Below are 21,196 nucleotides of genomic sequence, written 5' to 3'. Positions count from 1 at the left end.
ATTTGAACTGCTGCAGGTCTCAGGTATCAATACGTTAAATTCTAGGGATGCACTGATTTGACATTTTTCTCTCCCAATATCAATTCCTCGATTGAGGGGAATCTGTCAATACCGATTCCTGATTTGATGCCTCTCTCTTTCCCAAATTTAAAATCTTTATACCATATTGTGTCAAACTCATCAGGATCATTTTTATGTGGGAACATGAGCCCACAGATGTAGCACTGCTGTGACTGAATGATTTTTAACTGATAGCAGAAACACTGATATTTATAATTTATAATGACAAAGTAACTGTATTTAATTGCAGATGACGATAACCAATTCACTTATTAAGATCATTATCGGCACCAATACTGATTCAGTGATTTGGATCCATGCCTCTATATGTAAATTCTAACTGGATTTAAGTAGTCCCCATATCAGCTCAGATAACGTGGTGTGTCATAATCGTCACATGAGAAAATTTAGTTTTTTGACAAGATGGAGGGGAACCTTTGGGACTGGGTCTCTTGTTTTTAATCAAAGATTGTTTTATGCACATCGGCTAGATTTTCTACAGGTTGATTTCAGATTAGGCCCAATATTTTGGAACTATGAAGACCTCTAATAGGAACGTAAGCATCATAAAATCATGTAGTGATAGTATGACTAAATGGCAGAGAGGACAACAGAGGACAAACAGCATCTCAAAGGCAGTAGCTTACCTAACACTCATTCAGCCAAGCCGTGTTACATGCAGCAGGTGTTATAAATACACTATTCTCCATGAGAGCTAAAGTAAGAGATTAATGTGATGACAGTATTTTATTGTGTAAAAATGATTTGTGCACACATACTGCATTACACTTTGTGCTGCACGGATTTGAAAGCTACACTGTTTTTTAAAAGAAAACTGAAGTTGTTCAAAGAAAAGAACTTTACAAATTAAATGACACAAACTGGAATTGAAATTGTTGATGATAAAAAGGCTATTGATGGAAGGCGATAGCGGTGCAACGCTCCAAAGAGCATGTCTCACCCCACATCACCCACAATTCGAGTGAGTCGTCCAACCACAAGTTCTCCTGATTGAAAAGTTATCAGAGATGAGATGTCACACACAAATACACGTGCACATGTGCACCTTATCTTGTTCCCGCATGTCACCTGTTTTAATGAAACACTCTCCTTATCCCCTCCCATCTCTCTCTCCTTATATTCCCACAAAGTGAGTTTGGTGGGGATCAATCAGCCAGGCTAACAGAGTGCGAATTGTTCTCCTACATTCCTATCTCCTTTCAGCACTTCAGCTGTCAGCGTATGAAGATACGGGCGGAGTTCTGTCTGTCTTCGCTCCATGGCTTGTAGTTGTTTTTGATTGCTATTCCCATTTGAGACAGAGACTTTATAACTGTTTTGGAGGAGTTGAGATTAAACTTGTGAAGTTTTGTGTTGTCATATTGTCACATGAGGGCTTAGGATTTAGGTTTGCTGCATCACTTAGCAAAGGTAGGATAAGTGATTATTATAACTACCAGGATAATCATAGCTCCTGAGTTATGTCAGTCCTCAGACAGACCTTCACAGGCTTTATGAACTAAATCTGTAGTTCAGATTTTTATGTGATTCTGCAAGTAATATTTCTGCGAGGTGAAATGTAATGTTGTGAATGTTATCCTTATGGCAGTATCATAAAAGCTTGACAAAGCTTCTAACAATACAAGATGGATGCTCCTTCGTTCCTTTTGATCTCACCCCAGCCATGACATCTTTGATCCTCTCTTCTCTTCTCCTCCACTCAGTGTAATATTAAAAACCAAAAATACAATGCCATGGCTGCTGCTTTAAAGGAACCCAAATCCTTGTCATCATACATTAATAACCGTTCACACGGCACACACATACACACACCAACACAAACAACACCAACTTAGACAGAGAGAATAATAAAATGCCATGCCCTTACGGTCTTTCCCTTTTCTTCTTATTGCTTTATTCCCCAATGTCACGCTTTGCAGCAGCGCAGAACTTGAGCTCTCTTCATAAAAACCACACGCTGCCAAGGTGAGACAAAAAGTAATGAGAAACTTTAACGATTTGAGCCTAATCTCCCTCCCCCCCCTCCAACTCTGCACATATTTATGCAAAACGTCACAGGCAGAAAGCAATTGGAGTGTTGTTTTGCTTCTTTTCGCTGCAAAAGTTAGCTATCAAACTAGCTGGGGTGGCTAATGTTTTTCTAATAAGAGCTCACCTTTAATTTCAGTCAAACGAGGCAGTTGGTGCAGATTAGCAGAGGCAATTTTCTGCTTCAGATTCCATTATTAAAACACTCCCGCTATCAGAAAGTTTCTCTTGTTGAATAGAGAAAAGAATTAGTTTTTTTTTTTTTTTTTTTTTTTTTTAACTTGAGCTTGGATTAATACCTTGGGGCTATTGTTGCTGTTATCTCCTACTCTTAGGGAGTAATTCAGAATGCCAACCAGCTGTCAGAGTGCGAAGTCAAACATCAACCAGTGGTATAATTTTAATCATGTGATTGAAACTCTTGGCAATAGATTTTGAACTAACTAACACAACAACACATTGTCAGTGTATACAAATTCTCTGTTTTTAAAAGCTGCAAATCCCTTCATATGGATGTAATGTAAAGAGCCATTCAGCCCCAAATCCTATATCACGTACCTTAAGGCTATTAAGTGATTTAATAATAACTCAGGCCAACACCTCAGTGTATTCAGTTTGCTTTAACATAATTGAAACTCTGGTCCACTCTTATTAATAGCAACTAGTGAATTATATAGACCCTGATAGCACTTTATCAGTGTCCCAACTGAATGACTGTCAGACCTTAAGCAAAGAGCACTAACATTCAACTGGCATCCTGAGCAGTGAGTGGCGTGGCACCATACAGTGTGGCAGAGGTAAAATGTGATGGTTGCCATGGGTTACTGTTTGTCCATGCAAGCTGCAAGGGTTATTTGTCATTTAATACGTCATTGTCAAGTCCCCCCCCCCCCCCCCCTCTCTCTCTCTCTCTCTCTCTCTCTCTCTCTCTCTCTCTCTCTCTCTCTCTCTCTCTCAGGTTGCATTCACTTCTCTTTTCATGAATATTCTCACCACCAGTGATTTATTTAATCCTGTCGCTCTACCCTCCACTGCACATGCAAGCACACACAGGCTACACAATACACATACCAGTGCAGTGAAATTTCTTCTGTGCATATAGTTTATCTCGCACACACACACACACACACATGAAGTGCTTTTACAAAGCACAATTCACACACATGTGGTCACAAAATGTATTGTGTGTATTTGTCAGTGAAGGCAGGGACTACTGAGCTCATTCATATGTGAAGGATGCATGATTCTGTAATTGCTTTGAGGGATAGCATGGGGGCAGCTTTCTCTTTGTGTGTGTGTATGTGTGTGTGTGTGTGGGCGCGCATGATTGAGTATGTGAATGTCAGGTGGTCAGCTTCCTAAAATAAATAGGCATGTCCCATCATGTCAAATGAAGTCATGCGTCTCCTTATCAAATTGAACACTAATTTTTTCTCTTCCTCTCTCTGTCATTGGCTCTCGCTTCTTTACCGTTCAGTGTTTCATGCAGCCTGAAAATTGATAACATCTAAAAAACAATTGACATCTATGTTGACACATCTCACCCCCCATGCTATCTGAGATGTTTCACATCACAGGTCTGCACTATAGAATACTTCACTACATAAATGTCTATAAGAGGCCTTGTCTAGTGTCACACACACAGATAGGACACATAGGAAAATTATCACTACGACTGAATTGAATATTGGTTGTGATCATTTTTTTAAATTTTCATCTGCGTTGATTTATCTTTTTTTATTCTATTCTATTTATTCAATAATATTCTAGTTAAGACCTCCGTTGTTGTCAAAAACTATTAAAAACACATCAATGAGCCACACCGTTGCCTTGAGTGACATTTCCTTCACCACAAAGATCATGGTCAAGGTAGTTTGTTTAGAAACGGCTCAGAAGAGTAATAACAGCGATTGCGTTTTCAGTCTCAGGAGAGAAGTTCCCTGTGCGGACGACGCCACTGCACATGTACGGGACTGCGGTTCTGTTTACAGAGCTTTGCTAGTTTGTTGTACTGCATATCACAACCTCTTGACTTTGTCCTAAATTGTAATTTTCTCAAAGAACTTCAGTACTCACTTGAATTAATAAAAATAAATTCCCCCTAAGGACCATTTAGTAGTAGCTCTTTTGGAGCTTTTGATCAAATCAGAAAATCTTCATTGGCAAATAGTTTGCCGAGTTTCCATTGAATGTTTTTGTTTATCTTTGCAATTAAAGGATTTCTCATGTTGGCTTAAAATTTAAGCTTTAAAGTTAATTTTTGAGATAGTAAAAAATTAATTAAGTGCTCAGGAAGAATAAACTGGGCAAATGCTGTCCGTTGATGATTATTATGATGTAATTAAAAACTACTAGATAGACCTTGTGTTGAAATTGTTTTATCATTACATATCTATTCTATTCTATTCTATTGCTACAGGATGCAGTACTGTGAATGATAAGTTGTGTCTCGCTGTCTTTGTGTGTATGTACAGTATGTGCATGTGTGTGTACGTATCCATATCCCAATCCTTCCAGTTGCAAGTTCTGTCACAACAGCAGGTAAATTACCACAAGCAACAGAGCACTCAAGGATTACCCTCATGTAGGATTAGCATTCACTACCTGTACGTGTGTGTGTGTGTGTATGTGTGTGTGTGTGTGTGTGTGTGTGTGTGTGTGTGTGTGTGTGTTGTGAGAGAATAATTTTGTGCTTTTGTCTACACACATGTACTGTACATGTGAGTAAGAAAGTTTGACTTTGACTCCTAAGCAGCTTTGTCAATGCATAATTCATTTCTCTCCACAGGCTGCACCTTGAAGCCTGTGAAACTATCTTAGCTTCTCCAACTGCAACTAAAACAAACCACAAACAGTGTTTTTTATTTTCTTTTGCTCATCATCTGATTTAATGACACAAACCAGAAATCGTTGGGTCTGCTGTTTCTGCAGTTTCAACTTCAAGTCATGTTTATTTAAGTTATGGTTTGATTTAATGTAGCCAGCTCCAATCAGTTTTCTTTTCTTTTTTTCTTTTGACAAACCTGATGTTGTTGAAATTTGAATTTAGCAGTCATATTTGCAACTTATGATTATTTTGGTAGTTAGTCCTGTGATTATTTCATACATTGTCTCTAGAAAAAATAGGCATTGTATCTTTTCCATCAGTGAGTGAGTCTGAAACTGCAGGTTTGTACTGCTGTTATTACAGCTGCACTTAAGCTAATGTTTTCTTAAGATAGCATAGAGGTAGGTATTTTACAGCTTTATAGCCCTTTGTCTAAACGATCTAGATTTAACCTTTTGTCTAAAATGCTGCTTGGAAAAAGTCTTTAATAACATTCAGTTGAAATACTCTGTATATTAGGAATGCACAACATAATATAAAACTTCTATTACTACTAAAAGGAGCTTCATTTTGTTTACCTGTATTCCATAAAATCAATTGTAAGGCTCGATATTGCACAATGAATCCACAGTGGAGAATTCTAAGTAATCAGTCATTTTTTGTTGATGTTTTTGTCAATACTGAATAATTAATGCAGAACCACTGGCAGTGAAACCTGGTAAAAAAACAAACCTGTTTCAGGTTTCTAAACACAAGTCTCTGTTAAATAGACAATCTAATGAACTGTCAAAAATGTACAAGATGGTGATTGTAGCTGAGAGGCTTCAGCACATGAGAGAAGACATTCTCAGTCAGTGCTCAGTGCTCCGTTATAATCACACTAACCCTCATGTCTGCCCTCTGTTTCTTTCTGTATAGGCCCCGGCAGACTGTGTCTGTGTGCACTGAGCTGCAGGCCAAGGTGCTCGAGTGTTACAGAGAAAACCCACATCAGACCCTACACTGCTCCATTCTGGCCAAACAGTACATGGCCTGTGTCCAGCAAGCCAAGGTAGGTGAGGGCTTCATATGTGGGTGTGGAGGATGAGAAAATGAAGCAAAAATGTCCTCATCAGCATTAGTGTTTTGTGTAAATGCTTGTTTTTGTGGGTGTCTTAATCTGTAATAATATGTATGTGACAGTTTATCAATTTCTCACTTGTTTTGTTTATTTGTTAGTTTTTTTTTTAAATGTTTTTTGGCATTAGCACTCCTCTCTCCTTCCCCCTGAGCAACACATTTGGCCAACATATTGGGAGTAGCTTCATTTCCTTTAAAGATATTTTTTTAAATTCTCTTCCAGTCTGTTTTTTAAAGAACACCGGGGGATAGCAGTTAATTAGTCAGACCTGGATGACAGTGACACTGACAGTAGAACAAAAAGGTGAAGAGACAAATAATGCTTTCAATCTTTGTACCAAATCAGTTAACTTCTGAGGATTGTAATCTGCGTGTTGGTTACTTTGACACTTCAAATAGGAAGCTAAATCAATGGGACATGCTTATTGAGCGGATTTATAAGTCACCAGCCGTGCACTGTGTTTTGGAACTTTTTGATAGGAAGATTACACCGTCATTAGTGTATTAAAATCAGTTTTGGCATTCAGCGCTTTGAAATGCATTCTGCTTTCTGCTGATGCTTTTGCAAATAGTGTTCATACCCTACGCTTATCTACAAAGTGCTTATTTTACCCAATTTCTCCATCAAAAAACAATAATGAATGGGGCAATTTGCACATTATTATCGTGACAAAACGCACTGATATGGCTCCAAAGTAGATAAAAGGCACAAAACAACAATTGGTGAATTTGGCAGTTTAAATGGTCGATAAAAGCAAGGCAAAGGCTCACAATAAAAGCAATCAGTCTTTTTAAACTGGTTCAAAAGATCCATTTGCCAGTGGGATAGTGCTCTTTGGGAATAAAGCTATGCATATGTGCTTGTGCTGTACATGAGTTTGGTTTTGTTTTGTGAGCATGTGTTGTATAAGTTGAGATTGTGAGTGTTTATGTTTTAAACTAAAGAATAGACAGTAACGCAGAATACAGGCAAGTTGTTTTTCTCTTCTTTGTGCGGCATGAGGTATTTGTTTAATTAAATCAGTCATATCCTTGACAGAATGAGTGTGAATGAGAGGCAGAGAAAGAAACAGAGATAAAACATTGACGAGAGGGAAAGTAAGTAAAAGGGAAAGTGAATGAAAAAGAAAGTCAGTCTGTATTGAACGTAGAGCTGCAACAATTAGTCATTTAGTTGTCAACTGTTAAAATAATTGGCAACTATTTTTATAGTTGATTAATTGTTTGTCATCTTTTTTAGAAAAAAAGTCCAAATTCTCTGATTCCAGCTTCTCAAATGTGAATATTTTCTGGTTTCTTTAGTCTTCTGTGATCGTAAACTGAATATCTTTTGGGTTGTGTGTGGTTGTTGGTCAGGACAAAACAAGACATTTGTCATTTTCCGACGTTTCTCTGACATTTTTCTGACTAATCGTTTAATCAAGGAAACAATCGACACATTATTCGATAATCGTCAGTTGTTAATCAGACGTGTCAACATGCCACCCATCCCTCTGTGAGTCAAAGTGTTGTAGGCACTAGGGCTGAAAACCCAAACAGTTTTACACCCTACACTCTCCTCTGAAGAAGAGAAATGACAAGTGTTTAACTTTTACCCAGGTGGAAGAAGATGGATTTGACTGATGTGGATGAACGAGGTCCACTCCTTTACAGAAATTAGTCTGGAGCCCAAACATTACTCTGCACTATGGTTGCCTTTGAAGGGAGGATAGGAATTACTGTTCTGTGCCTGGTATCGCAGGCCAAACTGTTAGACAGCTCTGAACTATATTCATATGTTAAAAAATAGTTTTTCTATCTGAAATTCCTATATTTCTAACAGTTGTGGCTTTTTAAAATTTCAAATGGCTGGAAAGGAAAGTCATGATCTGAAGCATTTTATCGCTGAAATCTTTTCTGTCTAACCTTTCTTTATTGGGATAATCTAACAGCGATGAAATCTTGCTTCTCAAGAGTGACCCGCGCTAGTCTTTTAAAAATGGTTGGATTTCCAAGTTGACCTTTAAGACTTCTGAAGAGCGCTCTATCCCAAGCTAAGATTTAAAAGGGCACATAAATGTTCCCAGATTTAAGATATAAATGTGTAAATGTAAAAGGCCTCGTATTTAAGTGTCGAATTAAACTACCTCCATCCAATATAACCACTCCTTTCTTTCTCGCTTATCCATCCATCTTGTGTGTTATCTGCTCATCCTTGGATCTTTCCTGCTGCTGTCACTGTTGATCCATCTCTTCCTTTCCTAGTTCCCATCCTCCATGCATCCTTCTTCTCATATTAAAGCCTCTTTCACTGCCCGTCACTGCACACTTTGTCGCATTAGCCAGTGCATTAGCTCAGATCTGCACTGCCGGCCATGGAGCTCTGTCAGCTCTTACGTTTGGCTAACACGGCAGGTGCTATCCCTCTCATGTTCATTCAAAGATGTTCTGCTTACATGCTCACGAAATCACACACAAAATCCTAGGAAGGCCCTTTTAGGAGGCCTAGTCCTAATATTCAGCTGTAGTTTCAGAGCTGAAAACTCTCCCAATGGCTCTGTCTGCAACTTCTTGCTGCTATAATTATTTGCATCCATATTATACTATGGTCTCCTGCTTAATCTTTAACACAAGCGGCATGGATTGGACAGGGTCATGTATGGAGGAGCAATAGTAGATAGATGGTACTAGTGAAAGCAGCAGGAAGTGAGAACCCACACAGAAAAAGAAGATAGAGAAAAAAAAAGTGCAGATCTTTTAATAACTAGAGATTAGTTATTGTCATCTGAAATCTACTCCACCTCTTGAAAAATGTAACACCTGCACTTTAAAAAACTGAGTGAGATACAAGAAAAAAAAACTGTTATATCATAAAATTGATAAATTAGCACTTAAAGACCAGCGTCCATAAAACTGTCACTTTTTTGGGATTTATGATATATTTTTTTGTTTTTATGGAAATATTTGGTAATGCTGGGTTTAAATGTGTATGCTCAAATAGCACCTTGGAATAATCCCTGCATGACTGAGACTGGGTCAAAAAAAGAGGGGAGACCAGGAGAGTTCCCACCTGAGGCTCCCTCTCCGTCAGACTTAATGAAAAGCAATGAGTGGGCAGTCCCAAAACCCCACTGGACACGCAGGCAGCTGTCCAGTCTATAAATGGATCTGACAGAGCCAGCAGCTTGGCAGCACAGCACACTTGGACAAGAGTTTAACTAGGAAAAGTTTCAGCATTGCTGCAGGTGGTTAAGGGTCAAAAGGGAGCAATATGCACTACAGTTTTAGTCACAGAGAGAGAGAGCACTGGATCATATTTCATTATGAAATATAATGTTCTACAGACCCTGGAGGAAACATTTCGTTAGACTGTTAATAATGGTGGTTTTACCTTTTGCTGAACAAAGAGCATGTGTGCTTGTTCTAATAGTGGAACAGAAGGTTTGATCATTTTTGTGAAGTAGGTAATTACATTCACCTGACTTGAACTCATCTATAATATCGACTTGAGTGACAGTATGAAAAATTTCTTTGGAAAATGTTGGCTCTGAAAAACTAATGATTGTGTCATCAGAAGGTAAAAGAACTCAACAACCAAATATCTTCAGATGTTTCATGGTGGATATGTCATGTAACTCTTTGAATACCATTATGTTAACACAGAGCTGACATACATGCCCTTCATAACTTTGTAATTGCAATTGAAGGGCAGCAATAACATACCAAAATATTTTTGAGATGGACTCTACAGAGGGAAAGAGGTCAGTGTTGTTTTAAGTAAAAAGCAAAATAAACTGGCTGTTCATGTGCAGATGAAAAAGCTAGTCAGTTACAAAAGAACATACATTTGGATGCAGTATTTTTCAGCTTTGTGCAACAATAACATGACTACTCAACAGACAGCAAAGCTTTTAGCCTGGGGGTGAAAACCTCCCGACAGCTTAAAGACTCTGTTCTTTTGTTATCTGTATGTGCCTGTAAGGATTTTCTAAAGCAGACGCATTCTTCCCTGTGATTAAAGGGAGAATGCTGTATTCCCCCCCCCCAATATTAATCTTTGTCTGAAGTTGATACTTTATGGTTCACCCTTTTCTTAAATATAGTTATCCTTCTCTCTATTGTTTCTCTCTGTGCAAGCTAGATGCCTTTCAAACACCATCTTTCTGCATCTGTCATAGTTTTCCAGTATTGTCTATGTTCTCTCCAGTCATATTCAGGCCATAGTTGTAAAGGACGTATTCACAGTTTTTCACGTCTGTCTTAAAACAATAGTCAGGTGCCCAAATGAACATTGAAATTTTTTTTTCTTGCCATAATCATTCCTCCTGTTCATACTGACCAGTAGAAGATCCCTTCATAACGCACTTACAATGTAAGTGATGGGGGCCAAATCGACAAGTCTCCCTCTGTGCAAAATTGTATTTAAAAGTTTATCTGAAGTTAATATGAAGCTTCAGCCGTCCAGATTAGTCAAATCAAGTGGATATCTTTCAACGTTACAGTCTTTTTAGTGCCAAAGTCCCTCTTTTTGTTGCTACACTTCCACCGCAGCTCAAAAGGGAAACACTGTCTGAGGAAACACAAAGAGGGAATTTTACGCTAAAAAGACTGTAAATGTAGCAGATATCCACTTGACTAACTCAGACTGCTGAAGCCTCATATAAGCTTCAGATCAACTTTTAAATGCATTTTTGCACAAAATGACTGTGTGGACACAATGTGGATTTTGGGCTCAATCACTTACATTGAAAACGCATTTTAAGAGGATCTTTTAATAGCCAGTATGAACAGGAGGAATGATTACATCAAGCAAAAACTCTTTCAGTGTTCATATGGGCACCTTACTGTTATTTTAAGACAGACTTGAAAAATTGTGAGCCTACGCTTAAAGATAAATACATCCTGTGTACACAGCAATACATGAATCATTGCAGTAGGCCCAAACTGTCCAGTTTGGGGTCAGTCCTGCATTCTGCCCAGCTCCAACTGACATGTGTGACTTTCCAGAGTTAATTCATGTAGACTTTACTGTATATATCTGTTACTCTCCTTCAGCCTGTCTATGTTTGTCAATCAATCTGCCAGTGAAACCAGCTGTCTGCTTATCTGTCTTTTTTCTGCCAGTGTCTTGATCTGAACATCACTAGAGTATCTATCTCACTTTTTCTGTCTCCCGCTTGAAGTTCACCCAACTCACTATCTACAGTGGCACAGGCTTCCTTATGTGTCACTCAAAAATTCTTTTATGTTTTATGATTCATGCATGCACACACACATTTTTCACACATTCTGCCCTCTGCCATCCATTAACGACAGTTGCTTCAGGATATGGCCTTGCACCTCCTCCCTGCTATCACTTCCCTGTCCCTCCCCTGTCAATGTCTCTAGTTGGACCATTGTCATGTATATGGGACCTTATGTGTGCATATATGTGTGTGTGTGTGTGTGTGTGTGTGTGTGGTGAGTGTAAGCAGGATAAATGTCAGCTCACCAAAGGTTTGTGGGGTTTGTCTCTATTTGGTGTGACGTTAGATGGTATCTTATATACTGTCACTGTATGGTCATTGTCATTGGGAGTTTTTATATTCTATGTGTTTTTGTGCACTCGCATATGTGTGTTTGCGGGAGTGTAAACCCATGAGAATGGTTTATGAGCTCACCCTTTAACTCTCATCATCTATTCTCTCTTTCAACCTCCTGCTCGGTGAAACAAAACACGGCTGTCCTCAAAGTCACATTCAAGAACAAACGTTTCTTAAACCACCACTTACTACTTTAAGTATCTCCCCCCCCGCCCTCCTCCACAACCCTCCACAAGGCTACAGCGCCAACCATTTGCAGAATGCTAATGCTATTGCTATGACTTTTAAAACCATCGGCCGGGGCTAATAGTATTGGAGCAACACTTGCCACTTTACTCCACATACTTAACGTTCTTGAACCCGCCGTTCTCCTGAACGCAGTATTTTTTTCACCCTGATGTATAAGTGTGTGTGAGCGTGTGCTGGCCTCTGAGATGTTAGGTTAAGTGCCACTCTGTTTCTGCCTTGATTACTGAATACATGGAGCATTGCTGTAACAAATAGTGTGTGGAACAGGTGGATTTGTACAAAGGCATATGGTGTTATTTTTGAAAATAATCAGAAATCTGTGCTCTGCAACAGTGCGGTTACAGTTTGAAATTGGCACCAGTGTTTCCAACTGGTAAGAAATATATTTGTAGGGTGTTGAGGGCCCTGGCAGGGGGCTGATAGCATGTAAATGGTAAAATTTAGAAACACCTTTTATTATATATTGCAGTCCAATACACTACAACTACAGCCTCAAAACTTAACCACATAGTTAATTCTACACCACTATGACACAGTTGTTGTTACCCTGACTGATGTGAAAATTGACAATGAAAGTAGACATCAAGGGTAGAAAGAACGACTGATAGATTAGCATGTTAATGATTAGCTCACTCGTGACATGAGGCCTGAACTTCCTCACAGTAGGGAAAGGGAGACTTTAGTTTCCTGCCATCCCATAAGAATTCTTTCATAAAGCAACTTGTAACGTACATGCTTGACAGTGTTGAGTGACAGCCGGTTTACATGTGTGAGCAGAACTAGTGTTGTAGATCGTGATGTTGCGCATGTCAACATTTTGTACTATACAAACCTTGACCCTGTGTAAGGTTAGCAAAAGAAAATGAAAGGTGTAAGCTGAACAGAAAATCACCAAGGGGAGACAGAAAATAGTGCCAAAAAAAGTCATGCAGGGACTAGAGGGAACAACCATTGGAAAATAAAGAGAAGTCACAAAAGAGTTGCTATAAATGATGGGATATAGGATTATATATGCATAGGAATGACTTATGATGTGACAAAGTAAAAGCAAACAAAAACCTCATTGTTTATCCACAGCAGTGCTTAAAAATGTCCTGTCACAATGTAAATGTATTATTTCCTAAAGCACTGTTAGTGTTAAAGTGCTTGGTATCAGTCAGTGAGATGAATGACCAGAAACCTATTTTCCACCATTGGGAAGATGTGTGCATTAATGTGTAATGTATTTTCTGACATTTTATAGTCTAAACAGTTCAAAAATAAATCAATAGATTAGTCGAAAATGAAAATAATTGTTAGCTGCAATCCTAGTAAAATAAGGTAAGATATGCAGTGATGATGGTCAACATTAGAGTTTAGAGACAGGGAATGCATTATGCATCAATGGTAGTCCTAATGCAGAGTGGAGAGCAAAATGTGTCTACCATCCCTTCTTCTCATCTCCTTTTAAGGCCCTTACAGCTGTACTTATGGAGGACAAAGTAAAGAACAAAGAAAAAAGGGATTAAAAAAAGAAAATAATGTGCTTGTGTGTGTGATAGAAAATAGCCAGGTGTTTGGAGTGTGTGGGTTTGCAGATGGATCCTGTCGTGTTTAAGTGCTGTGGTTTTCTCTCTTAATGTCACCTCCATCAGTCGCGCTGTGTGTTTGTGTGTGTGTGTGTGTGTGTGTGTGTGTGTTGCATATCTGTGCATGTGTGCATCTGTGTATGTGTGTCAGTAGCTGTGCATCTTGTGTATCTGTGTAGAGCTATTCCCCAACTTGTTCAAATCATTTCAGATGACATTTTCCTCACCGGCCACTTTTAACCACAAACTGATTCACAAACATATTTGCAGGGAGCCATCCATTTCTAAATGTGGTGCCAGCAGCATCTTAAGCACCTCTCAGACAACATTCAGTCCTAACAAACTGTTTAGACCTCCATTGCCCATAAAAAAAGTACTGAACGGCTTTAGTAATGGCTGGCTATTTCACTCTGCTATTTCCCCCGTCTTGCAGCCACAGTAAATCCCAGCTACAAAAAAAATTCATGACGTCTTATTCAAATCTGTTCAGTTTGTCCAGGTGAAGAAGTTGATTGATAGGAAAAGGAGGAATTCTGCCACTTCCAGCAAAAGAGAGAAAAAAAACAAGGGATGAGTCTTTGTAGCGGGTCTGAAATAGGAATAGAAGATGCCCGTCAATGGGGAAATGGATGGAGACTGATGAAAGGGAGGAAAAACGGGGGAGAAGGAGGCTTAGGAGCGCCTGTCAGTGAGGAAGGGTTAATAGAAGACTGTAAGAGAGAGATACAACAGAAATGAGTGGATGACGGAAGGCATGTAGAGCGGATGAATAAAAAGAAGAGAAGAGGTTCTGTCAGTCGGAGGGATGACACAGTGACAGAAAGTATCGCAGGAAGGAAGAACGAGGAGAGGAGCAGGCACTGTCAATCAGTGTTGTTGGAGAGAGGAAAAAAAAGACCAGACAAAAAAAAAATGTCTGATTTTTATTTTTATAACAGAGAGGAAATAAAAAGAATGATCTCTATGTGAGTGTGTGTAGATATCAGTAGTAGCAGGTGGTGAACCCCACTGTGAGCCTTGGCCTGCCTGCTAACTCTAATCTGATAACAGAGCCACTCTTTTCAGCAGCAATCTGGTCCTGCAGCACACACACAAGCATTACTTTTAGACATGCAACCACACACATACAAAGATCCAGACATTATAATATCGCTGTTATTGATATCTCCTTTATAGAATACTAGAATACCACCTACACTGATTATAGCTTTTGTGTGATTGCTACTCGCTGTAAAATTATACCAATACTAATATAAAGTATATATTTTTTCTCTGCCATTTTCATTCTATAAATCACTGTTATTATTTAAATGACCTTCCTCATAGTTTTGATTTTTATCTTAATTTCATAGCACACATGAAAATATAATATTGACATACACATGTGAATATCATATAACCATACATATGGTGCACACATACACACTCACACACACACACACACTAGCTCAGGTATTTCCGTCTCTTTCCCTCCTTCCATCCCACCTCTCCTTCACATCCATTATCTCCAGAGGGACCACCCCATGAAGTCACAGGCCACATAAAGATTACCCCACCCACCCACCGTCCCCTGTCCTCCAACAGTCTCTCTCTCTCTCAGATCTATATAACACTCCATCAGCATCCAGTTAAACATCTCATCCACGCTGCTACACTCCACTGACTGCCATCTCTGTAACATGTGATCGATTCCCTCCTGCCGGATTTGAACCGTCATGTGTCTTGCTTCATTTGGGTACAGATATGGTGTCTGGGAAAATTGTGACAAAGGGAGGTGAAGACTGGGATGTTCATTTAGTCTTGCAGGTCTGGTTGGAATGGTCATTATTATCTTCATCATCAGTTTTTTTTAGATGTGGTAGCTGGTCATTGTCGCTTAAACGGGTTCAATTGATCTTTAGTTTATGCGTATGCTAAGATTTAAAATTATTATTATAATTCTTTGAGGGTAGGGGGTGTAAGGCAGTTTTATGTCTGTATGCAGTAGTGCTAAATGTGTCAGTTAAAATCATGATAATCTTTCATAGGCAAGTACTATTACATGGCGATGATTTGACGTTGAGTAGAATGTTGGGATCACTTAAAATATATTTTTTTGCTTTGTTTTTAAATAATGATTTGGAATATATGCTGGGACACTCAGATGGTTCCCATTAAACATTGAAATGAAACTCCACACACAGTCAGGGTATGAAATACTCACTTGTACTCACATCATGCATGGTGTAGATGTACATTTAGGTCTTTCCTTGTAGTTTGAAAATGAAATATATCTCTGAATGAACAAAATTAAAATGTTAAATGCTTAGTATTTTATGTCTTACAGTGTGTCTGGGGGGGATATTTAAATCCAGTGTAAATGTATACTCAAAAAAAAAAATCAATAAAAATCAGGGTAGCAAAATTACAACATTGAACATTTATGTTTTCCGGTTACTTCCACACTTCTGGAAAATTCTCTGCTCTTCTCTGCTCTGTGGATTGTCTGCTCACTCCAACAAAAACAAACAAACAAACAAAAAAAAACAGGTCTTCATAGCCAGCTCATTTAACAACTGACTGTTCACCAAATTACGTTAGTGACTGTATTAAATAAATTAACATAATCACTCTATTTTCAACTTGGCTGATGATTTACGAACTTGGCAATTGAATGCACCTATTCAAATGGTCGAGTCAGTCAATGCACACAAGCAACCAAAAGTCTGACTGACCAACATACAAACAGACTGAATGAACAGTTTAGACGCTCCTGTGCATGTAACCAACCCACTGACTGACTAAGAAGCTTCCTCAACTGACTGACTAATTGACTGTCTGGCTGTCTTACCGACTGTGTAATCAGTGAATGTCTGTGTGTTTATAAAGCAACCATAGCCACGGCCACTCTACGAGGGTCTGATTGACAGTCTTGCCTGGCAACTGTCTCCGTCCCTCCAGAGAGAGGGAGAGAACTGAGTGCTGTTAGCACTGAGCAGAGAAGACAGTTATTGATTTTCTACTTGTCTATTATTTTTGTTTTTCACAGAGAAAAGGCAAGTGAGCAAGTCAAGTGTGTTTGTGCACATGTGTGTATGTGAGTTAGTGTCTTGTGCAGATGTGTGCTTACATGTGGTTCAGCTGTCTGTATGTTGCCCATTAGCTTATGACTGGAAGTGTGAACATACCCAGCGTGTATACACTGTTGCTTTTATGCTGCCGCCGTTCAAAGTTGACTCCTAGCCAAACGAACACAACAATCTATCTTCTCCTCACACTGCTTACTAATTGGATAGAAACTGCCAGGTGGAAGAAAACTAGTGTTTGTCTGTATGTGTCTGTATGCTGTGTGTATTTGTGTGTGAATCTGTGTTTTTGTGTATTATTAAATCAGATTTCAACAGACATTGTTCCATCTCAGTAAGAGTCAGTGATAATGAAGTGAAGTTGTTCATCGTACTTTTGCACTTTTTTCACTGACAAGTCTAAAAATGAGTTCAAATTAATGTGAACTGATTCAGTAAGCATAAAAAATGACAAATCACATCATTTTTATTTTTTACATAAAGACCACAAAATATAATTACGTCATATAATGACTAAATGTAATATCAGCATCCAGCTGATATAAATGGGGACAAATATTATGAACATCTCTCAGTATAACACAATACTATTAACAGCACCACAAACATCAACTTTCAAAATGACCATAAGGTTGGATCAGTGCCACTTTAAAACAGTTTAAACAAAAACTGAACATTATAAAATCAATGAAGGAAAGGTTTATTGCAGGGCTGCATCAGTTGTAGCTGGGTGTACCTAATAAAGTGGTAACTGAGTGTCGTCTTAAATTCAATGCAGACCTTGAGCTAGAACATTTGGCTGCCCTCCCTGCCCAAGGTGTCGTGCATAAAAAGCTTTTCCTGTCTTTAAATTATCCAAGTGTGGATGGCGACAGTCCAAATGTGGTCCTGGGGCACCAAATTGAACTGTGTGTACTGTGGGAGGTGCTAGGGGTCAGTTTGAAATTCAGGAACTACTTCATACACTATGCATGAGGCATAATGTCCCATCACACTGCTGTATATGAGTGCGGCAATACCAACACACCCTGCCGCCACACACTCACAAATGCGCGCACGTACACACACACATTGCATGCACACTCAATGGGAGCAACAAATAGTGTGTTCTCATGCACATATGCAGACACACGCTCTCCCCCCTTTATATCTCAGAACGTGAGTGGAACAGTAAAGCTAATTCCCCTTGTCACATTTGCCGCTCATCTCCAATTCAATGGCGCAGGCTGCGATGCCCTCGGATGCACTTGGCAAGTGAACAGCTAACCTGCCCACCAGCATATCTGCCTGCCAGCAGAGCGCCAAGGTAGTTAGCATGCCAACTAGCCCACCCAGCAGCCATAAGCTAATGCTTCACTAACCCTGGGTCGCCCCGTGTCTCCTTCTGTGACTGTGTGTTTGTATGTGTATTGACACAGGAAGTGTCTAGGTGTACCATATAGTAGGCGGCTTTCTAAAACAGAATCAGAATTGTGTGTTTCATACGCTACATCAACTGACATGAACAATCCTTAATAATCTTGTCTAATTTTAGTATTCCAGTATCTCTTCAAAAGCGTTTTGATGCACACACTTCAAATTTGCATAGCTTCTCTACAGAGGCTATTTTTGTCACAGTTTTAATCTGTTGAGAGTTTTGTTCCAACATAATTATTATGATGGAATGAGTGGGAATGAATCTTATAACACAGCTGTACAATTGTCAATTAAGAATATTTTTCTGTTTTTACATGGAATTCTTGTGTTTTGGAAATTCATTTTTTCATCTGGTAAGAAATGACTAAAAACCAAGTTGTCTAATTAGACATCAGGCCAAGCTATTGCCTGGTGCCACAATTCATAGTGTGCTTTTTTTTGGGGGGGGGGGATGCATTTGTAGCATTCCAAGATGGCGGCAAGGAAATGTCTTACACTAATGAAACACCATTTTGCTGTTTTTAACACTGTATTTGAACACCTTTGTAGACACCCAAGTTCGGTTTCGTTTCACTTTTTAGAGGCAATTGATTTGCAGCAGACTTAACAAGATAGGCAAGGTGGCAGTGAAGGTGCATATACAAAATGCTTAAAATAAAATAAAAAAATCCAATCAAATCAAATACAAGCCTCTCACACACAACTTCAGCTCCTCCACTCTACAGTTCTTTCATATTTTGTGTGGACTGATACACTGAATAAGGCTCTTTCTTCTCTTTTCCTTCAGCCTCTATAACTACAACCTTTCGTCCTCTCTACATCTGTACTGTGGTCTGTGTAGTCTGCCTCGTCTGGTGCTGTCACTTCAGTATTAGTGCTATGGCAACAGTGCAGAGTCCCACTAAGCAAGCAAAGACAGTAACACTCTCTTGAATTTTTAAGGTAGATTGAAGGAATAGAATAAAAGCAAGTAACTGAAAAGCACTGAAATAACTCAGTCATGCTGTGGTTTATGCAGAAGAACTGCGGTTTAAGTGCCTTGCTCAAAGTTTTAGAGTTTTTTCTCAGGCAGAGGAGTTTGTTTGAATGATTAGAGTCTGTTGCAATTGTTGCTCTTCCATGGAAAAATACTCTGGCCATGTCATGAGTGGGCCCAAAATATCTTAAGTGTAGGTCTATTGTACCAATAAACCACTGCGGACCACCTGCGCAGAATCACTGAATTAGAATTTGAACATGTGTGTGTTTGTGTGTGTGTATCCTGTCCTTTAGTGCTTGTCTTTTTTGTGTGTTGCCACATGCAGTTTAACACCAGCTGTAATAACTACAGGCCAAACACTTTCAGGACCGAGTTCAGACTTTCTATAACAAGAGCAACAGTCAACACACAAAACAGGCTACAAGGCTACAGCTCCTTTGTGTGCTTCAGTGTGTATCCATCATGTAGGTTTTCTTACAGTTAAGGAGGGAACATGTTGATTGATCAGTTGATCAAATACAAGTCTTGTGCTACTCATTTCAAATCAAATTGTTTTTTTTTTTCTTTGATAAGTGTCTCACAAATGAGCCAAGAGAATCAGTTAGAGAGAGACCCTTAAGGAGGCCTGGAATTATCTGCTCAGTACCTTGGTACAAACTGAACATGTTTTTGTGATGTTTTTCTTCAATACCAAAAATAAATTTAGTTTGAATCAGAATGTTCCTTCCTTTCTCTATTCTTCTGTGTTTTTAGACTAGACATGTACTGTCTGTCGGTTACATAATTGTAATTTAATAATATTAAACAGATATTAAACTTGGAATGCAAATAGAGGAGTCTGCATTGTTGAGTATCAACTCCAAACATTTTCTGCATCTTTCCACATACTGTCATCTAACAGTAAGCCACAATACTTAACCGAATGCATATCATTCATTAATTTATACACAGATGATGATGTAGCTAGACAGCCAGCTATACAGTCAATAAAAGACAGTAATGAATGTAGCCTGTAAGCTAACATCATGCTAGTGTGTCCTGAATTGCTAGTTAGCAGAGAAATATTTGCTTTACATGTAGTAGAAAATACTCTGTATACTGTGTTTGAGGAAAATAAGAGATGGGCTCAGCTCCCTCTGTGAAATCTAGATATGTAGAATTGATATTTGCTGTGCATTGTTTGGTAATTTGCAACCTCACTCTGTGGCTGTTGTGTTTTTGTGTGAGGCAGCGGATTTCCCATGATGCATCCTGATTTTTTTGCGAGTTTCCCCTTGAGTTCTAGTAATGTCAATTTTTTGATTTGACTGTCTCTTTTCTTTTATTCCCCCCCCCCCCCCCCCCCCCCCCCCCTCCTGTGTCTGTCCCTCTCTTTCAGAGCTCACTGAAGAACCACGGCTGAGAAACCCAAAGAAAGCAGAGCAGGAAGAGAAGAAGTAGAGAGGAAGGAGAGAGAGCATGTCGAATCCGTCCATTTTTTGCCTTCCTCTGTCCTTCTCCTGTCCATCCATCCATTTATTTAGCCACCGTCACTGAAAAACACCCCCCCCACCCCCACCCCTCTTTTCCACTTACCATCTTTCTTGGTTTTTGAGTGTATTATCTTGACTTGTCACTCCAGAGTGTATGATGTGTTGATTTATTGTCAAGTTGCGCAGGCACACCCCTGCCGTCGCTGAAATAAATCCCAGTGATCCGGTGGTGATGAGACTGCAGGTTGTGTGTCTTTGTGTCTTGTGTGTGCGTCTTATATGGTGGTGGATGGCGGTCTCTTGTCACGACACGCTAATAATGCTTCCACTACTGAAAATGGGGTCGCGTGCACCCTTCTGACAATGCTGTGCAGGCCCAGGGGCTTGATTGTGTGCCGTGCTCATGGTTTCATTAAGAGAAAGAAGGGAAAGGAGAGTGAAGGAAATGAGGGATAAATGAAGTGGAGGACAGATGAATAGTGAATTGAGCATGTATTAATATGTGTGTGTATGTGTGCATCTGTCTGTTTCACGTGTTTTTCCACTATAGTGAACCCGTGTACATACATGTCGTCACGTAAAGGTGCTTGCGTGGACGCATGCACGTGAGCAACACACCGGACAGGCCACATATTGTCCCTGCTAGCTGTGTTACCATGGCGACAGCAGGGGTTGGCGCTAGCAGCAAGGTGTGGAGGAACCTTCCAGATAACCCTGAAGGTCAGCACACAGAGCTACAGCTCACAGCACTACCGGTACTCACACACTTAACCCTCTCCCTCTGTGTGTGTGTGTGTGTGTGTGTATGTGTGTGTGTGTGTGTGTTTGAAA

At 39.4% G+C, this 21,196-nt stretch overlaps 1 protein-coding gene across 1 annotated transcript in view; it reads left to right on the top strand.

The window, feature by feature from the left end:
* LOC121893967 (MICOS complex subunit mic25a-like) overlaps window positions 1–21,196 on the top strand; it is a 78,719-nt gene that overhangs the window by 37,441 nt on the left and 20,082 nt on the right. The window contains exons 7-8 of the mRNA XM_042406202.1: window positions 5,855–5,987; window positions 20,272–21,085. Of these exons, the coding sequence (XP_042262136.1) occupies window positions 5,855–5,987; window positions 20,272–20,295 (157 nt within the window). The 3' untranslated portion in view covers window positions 20,296–21,085. The remainder of the gene's footprint in view (window positions 1–5,854; window positions 5,988–20,271; window positions 21,086–21,196) is intronic.

The sequence above is a fragment of the Thunnus maccoyii genome, chromosome 3 (genome assembly GCF_910596095.1).
Source record: "Thunnus maccoyii chromosome 3, fThuMac1.1, whole genome shotgun sequence".
Lineage (NCBI taxonomy): Eukaryota > Metazoa > Chordata > Actinopteri > Scombriformes > Scombridae > Thunnus > Thunnus maccoyii.
The sequence above is the reverse complement of the archived record's forward strand: the minus strand, read 5'-3'. Positions and strand labels throughout refer to the sequence as shown.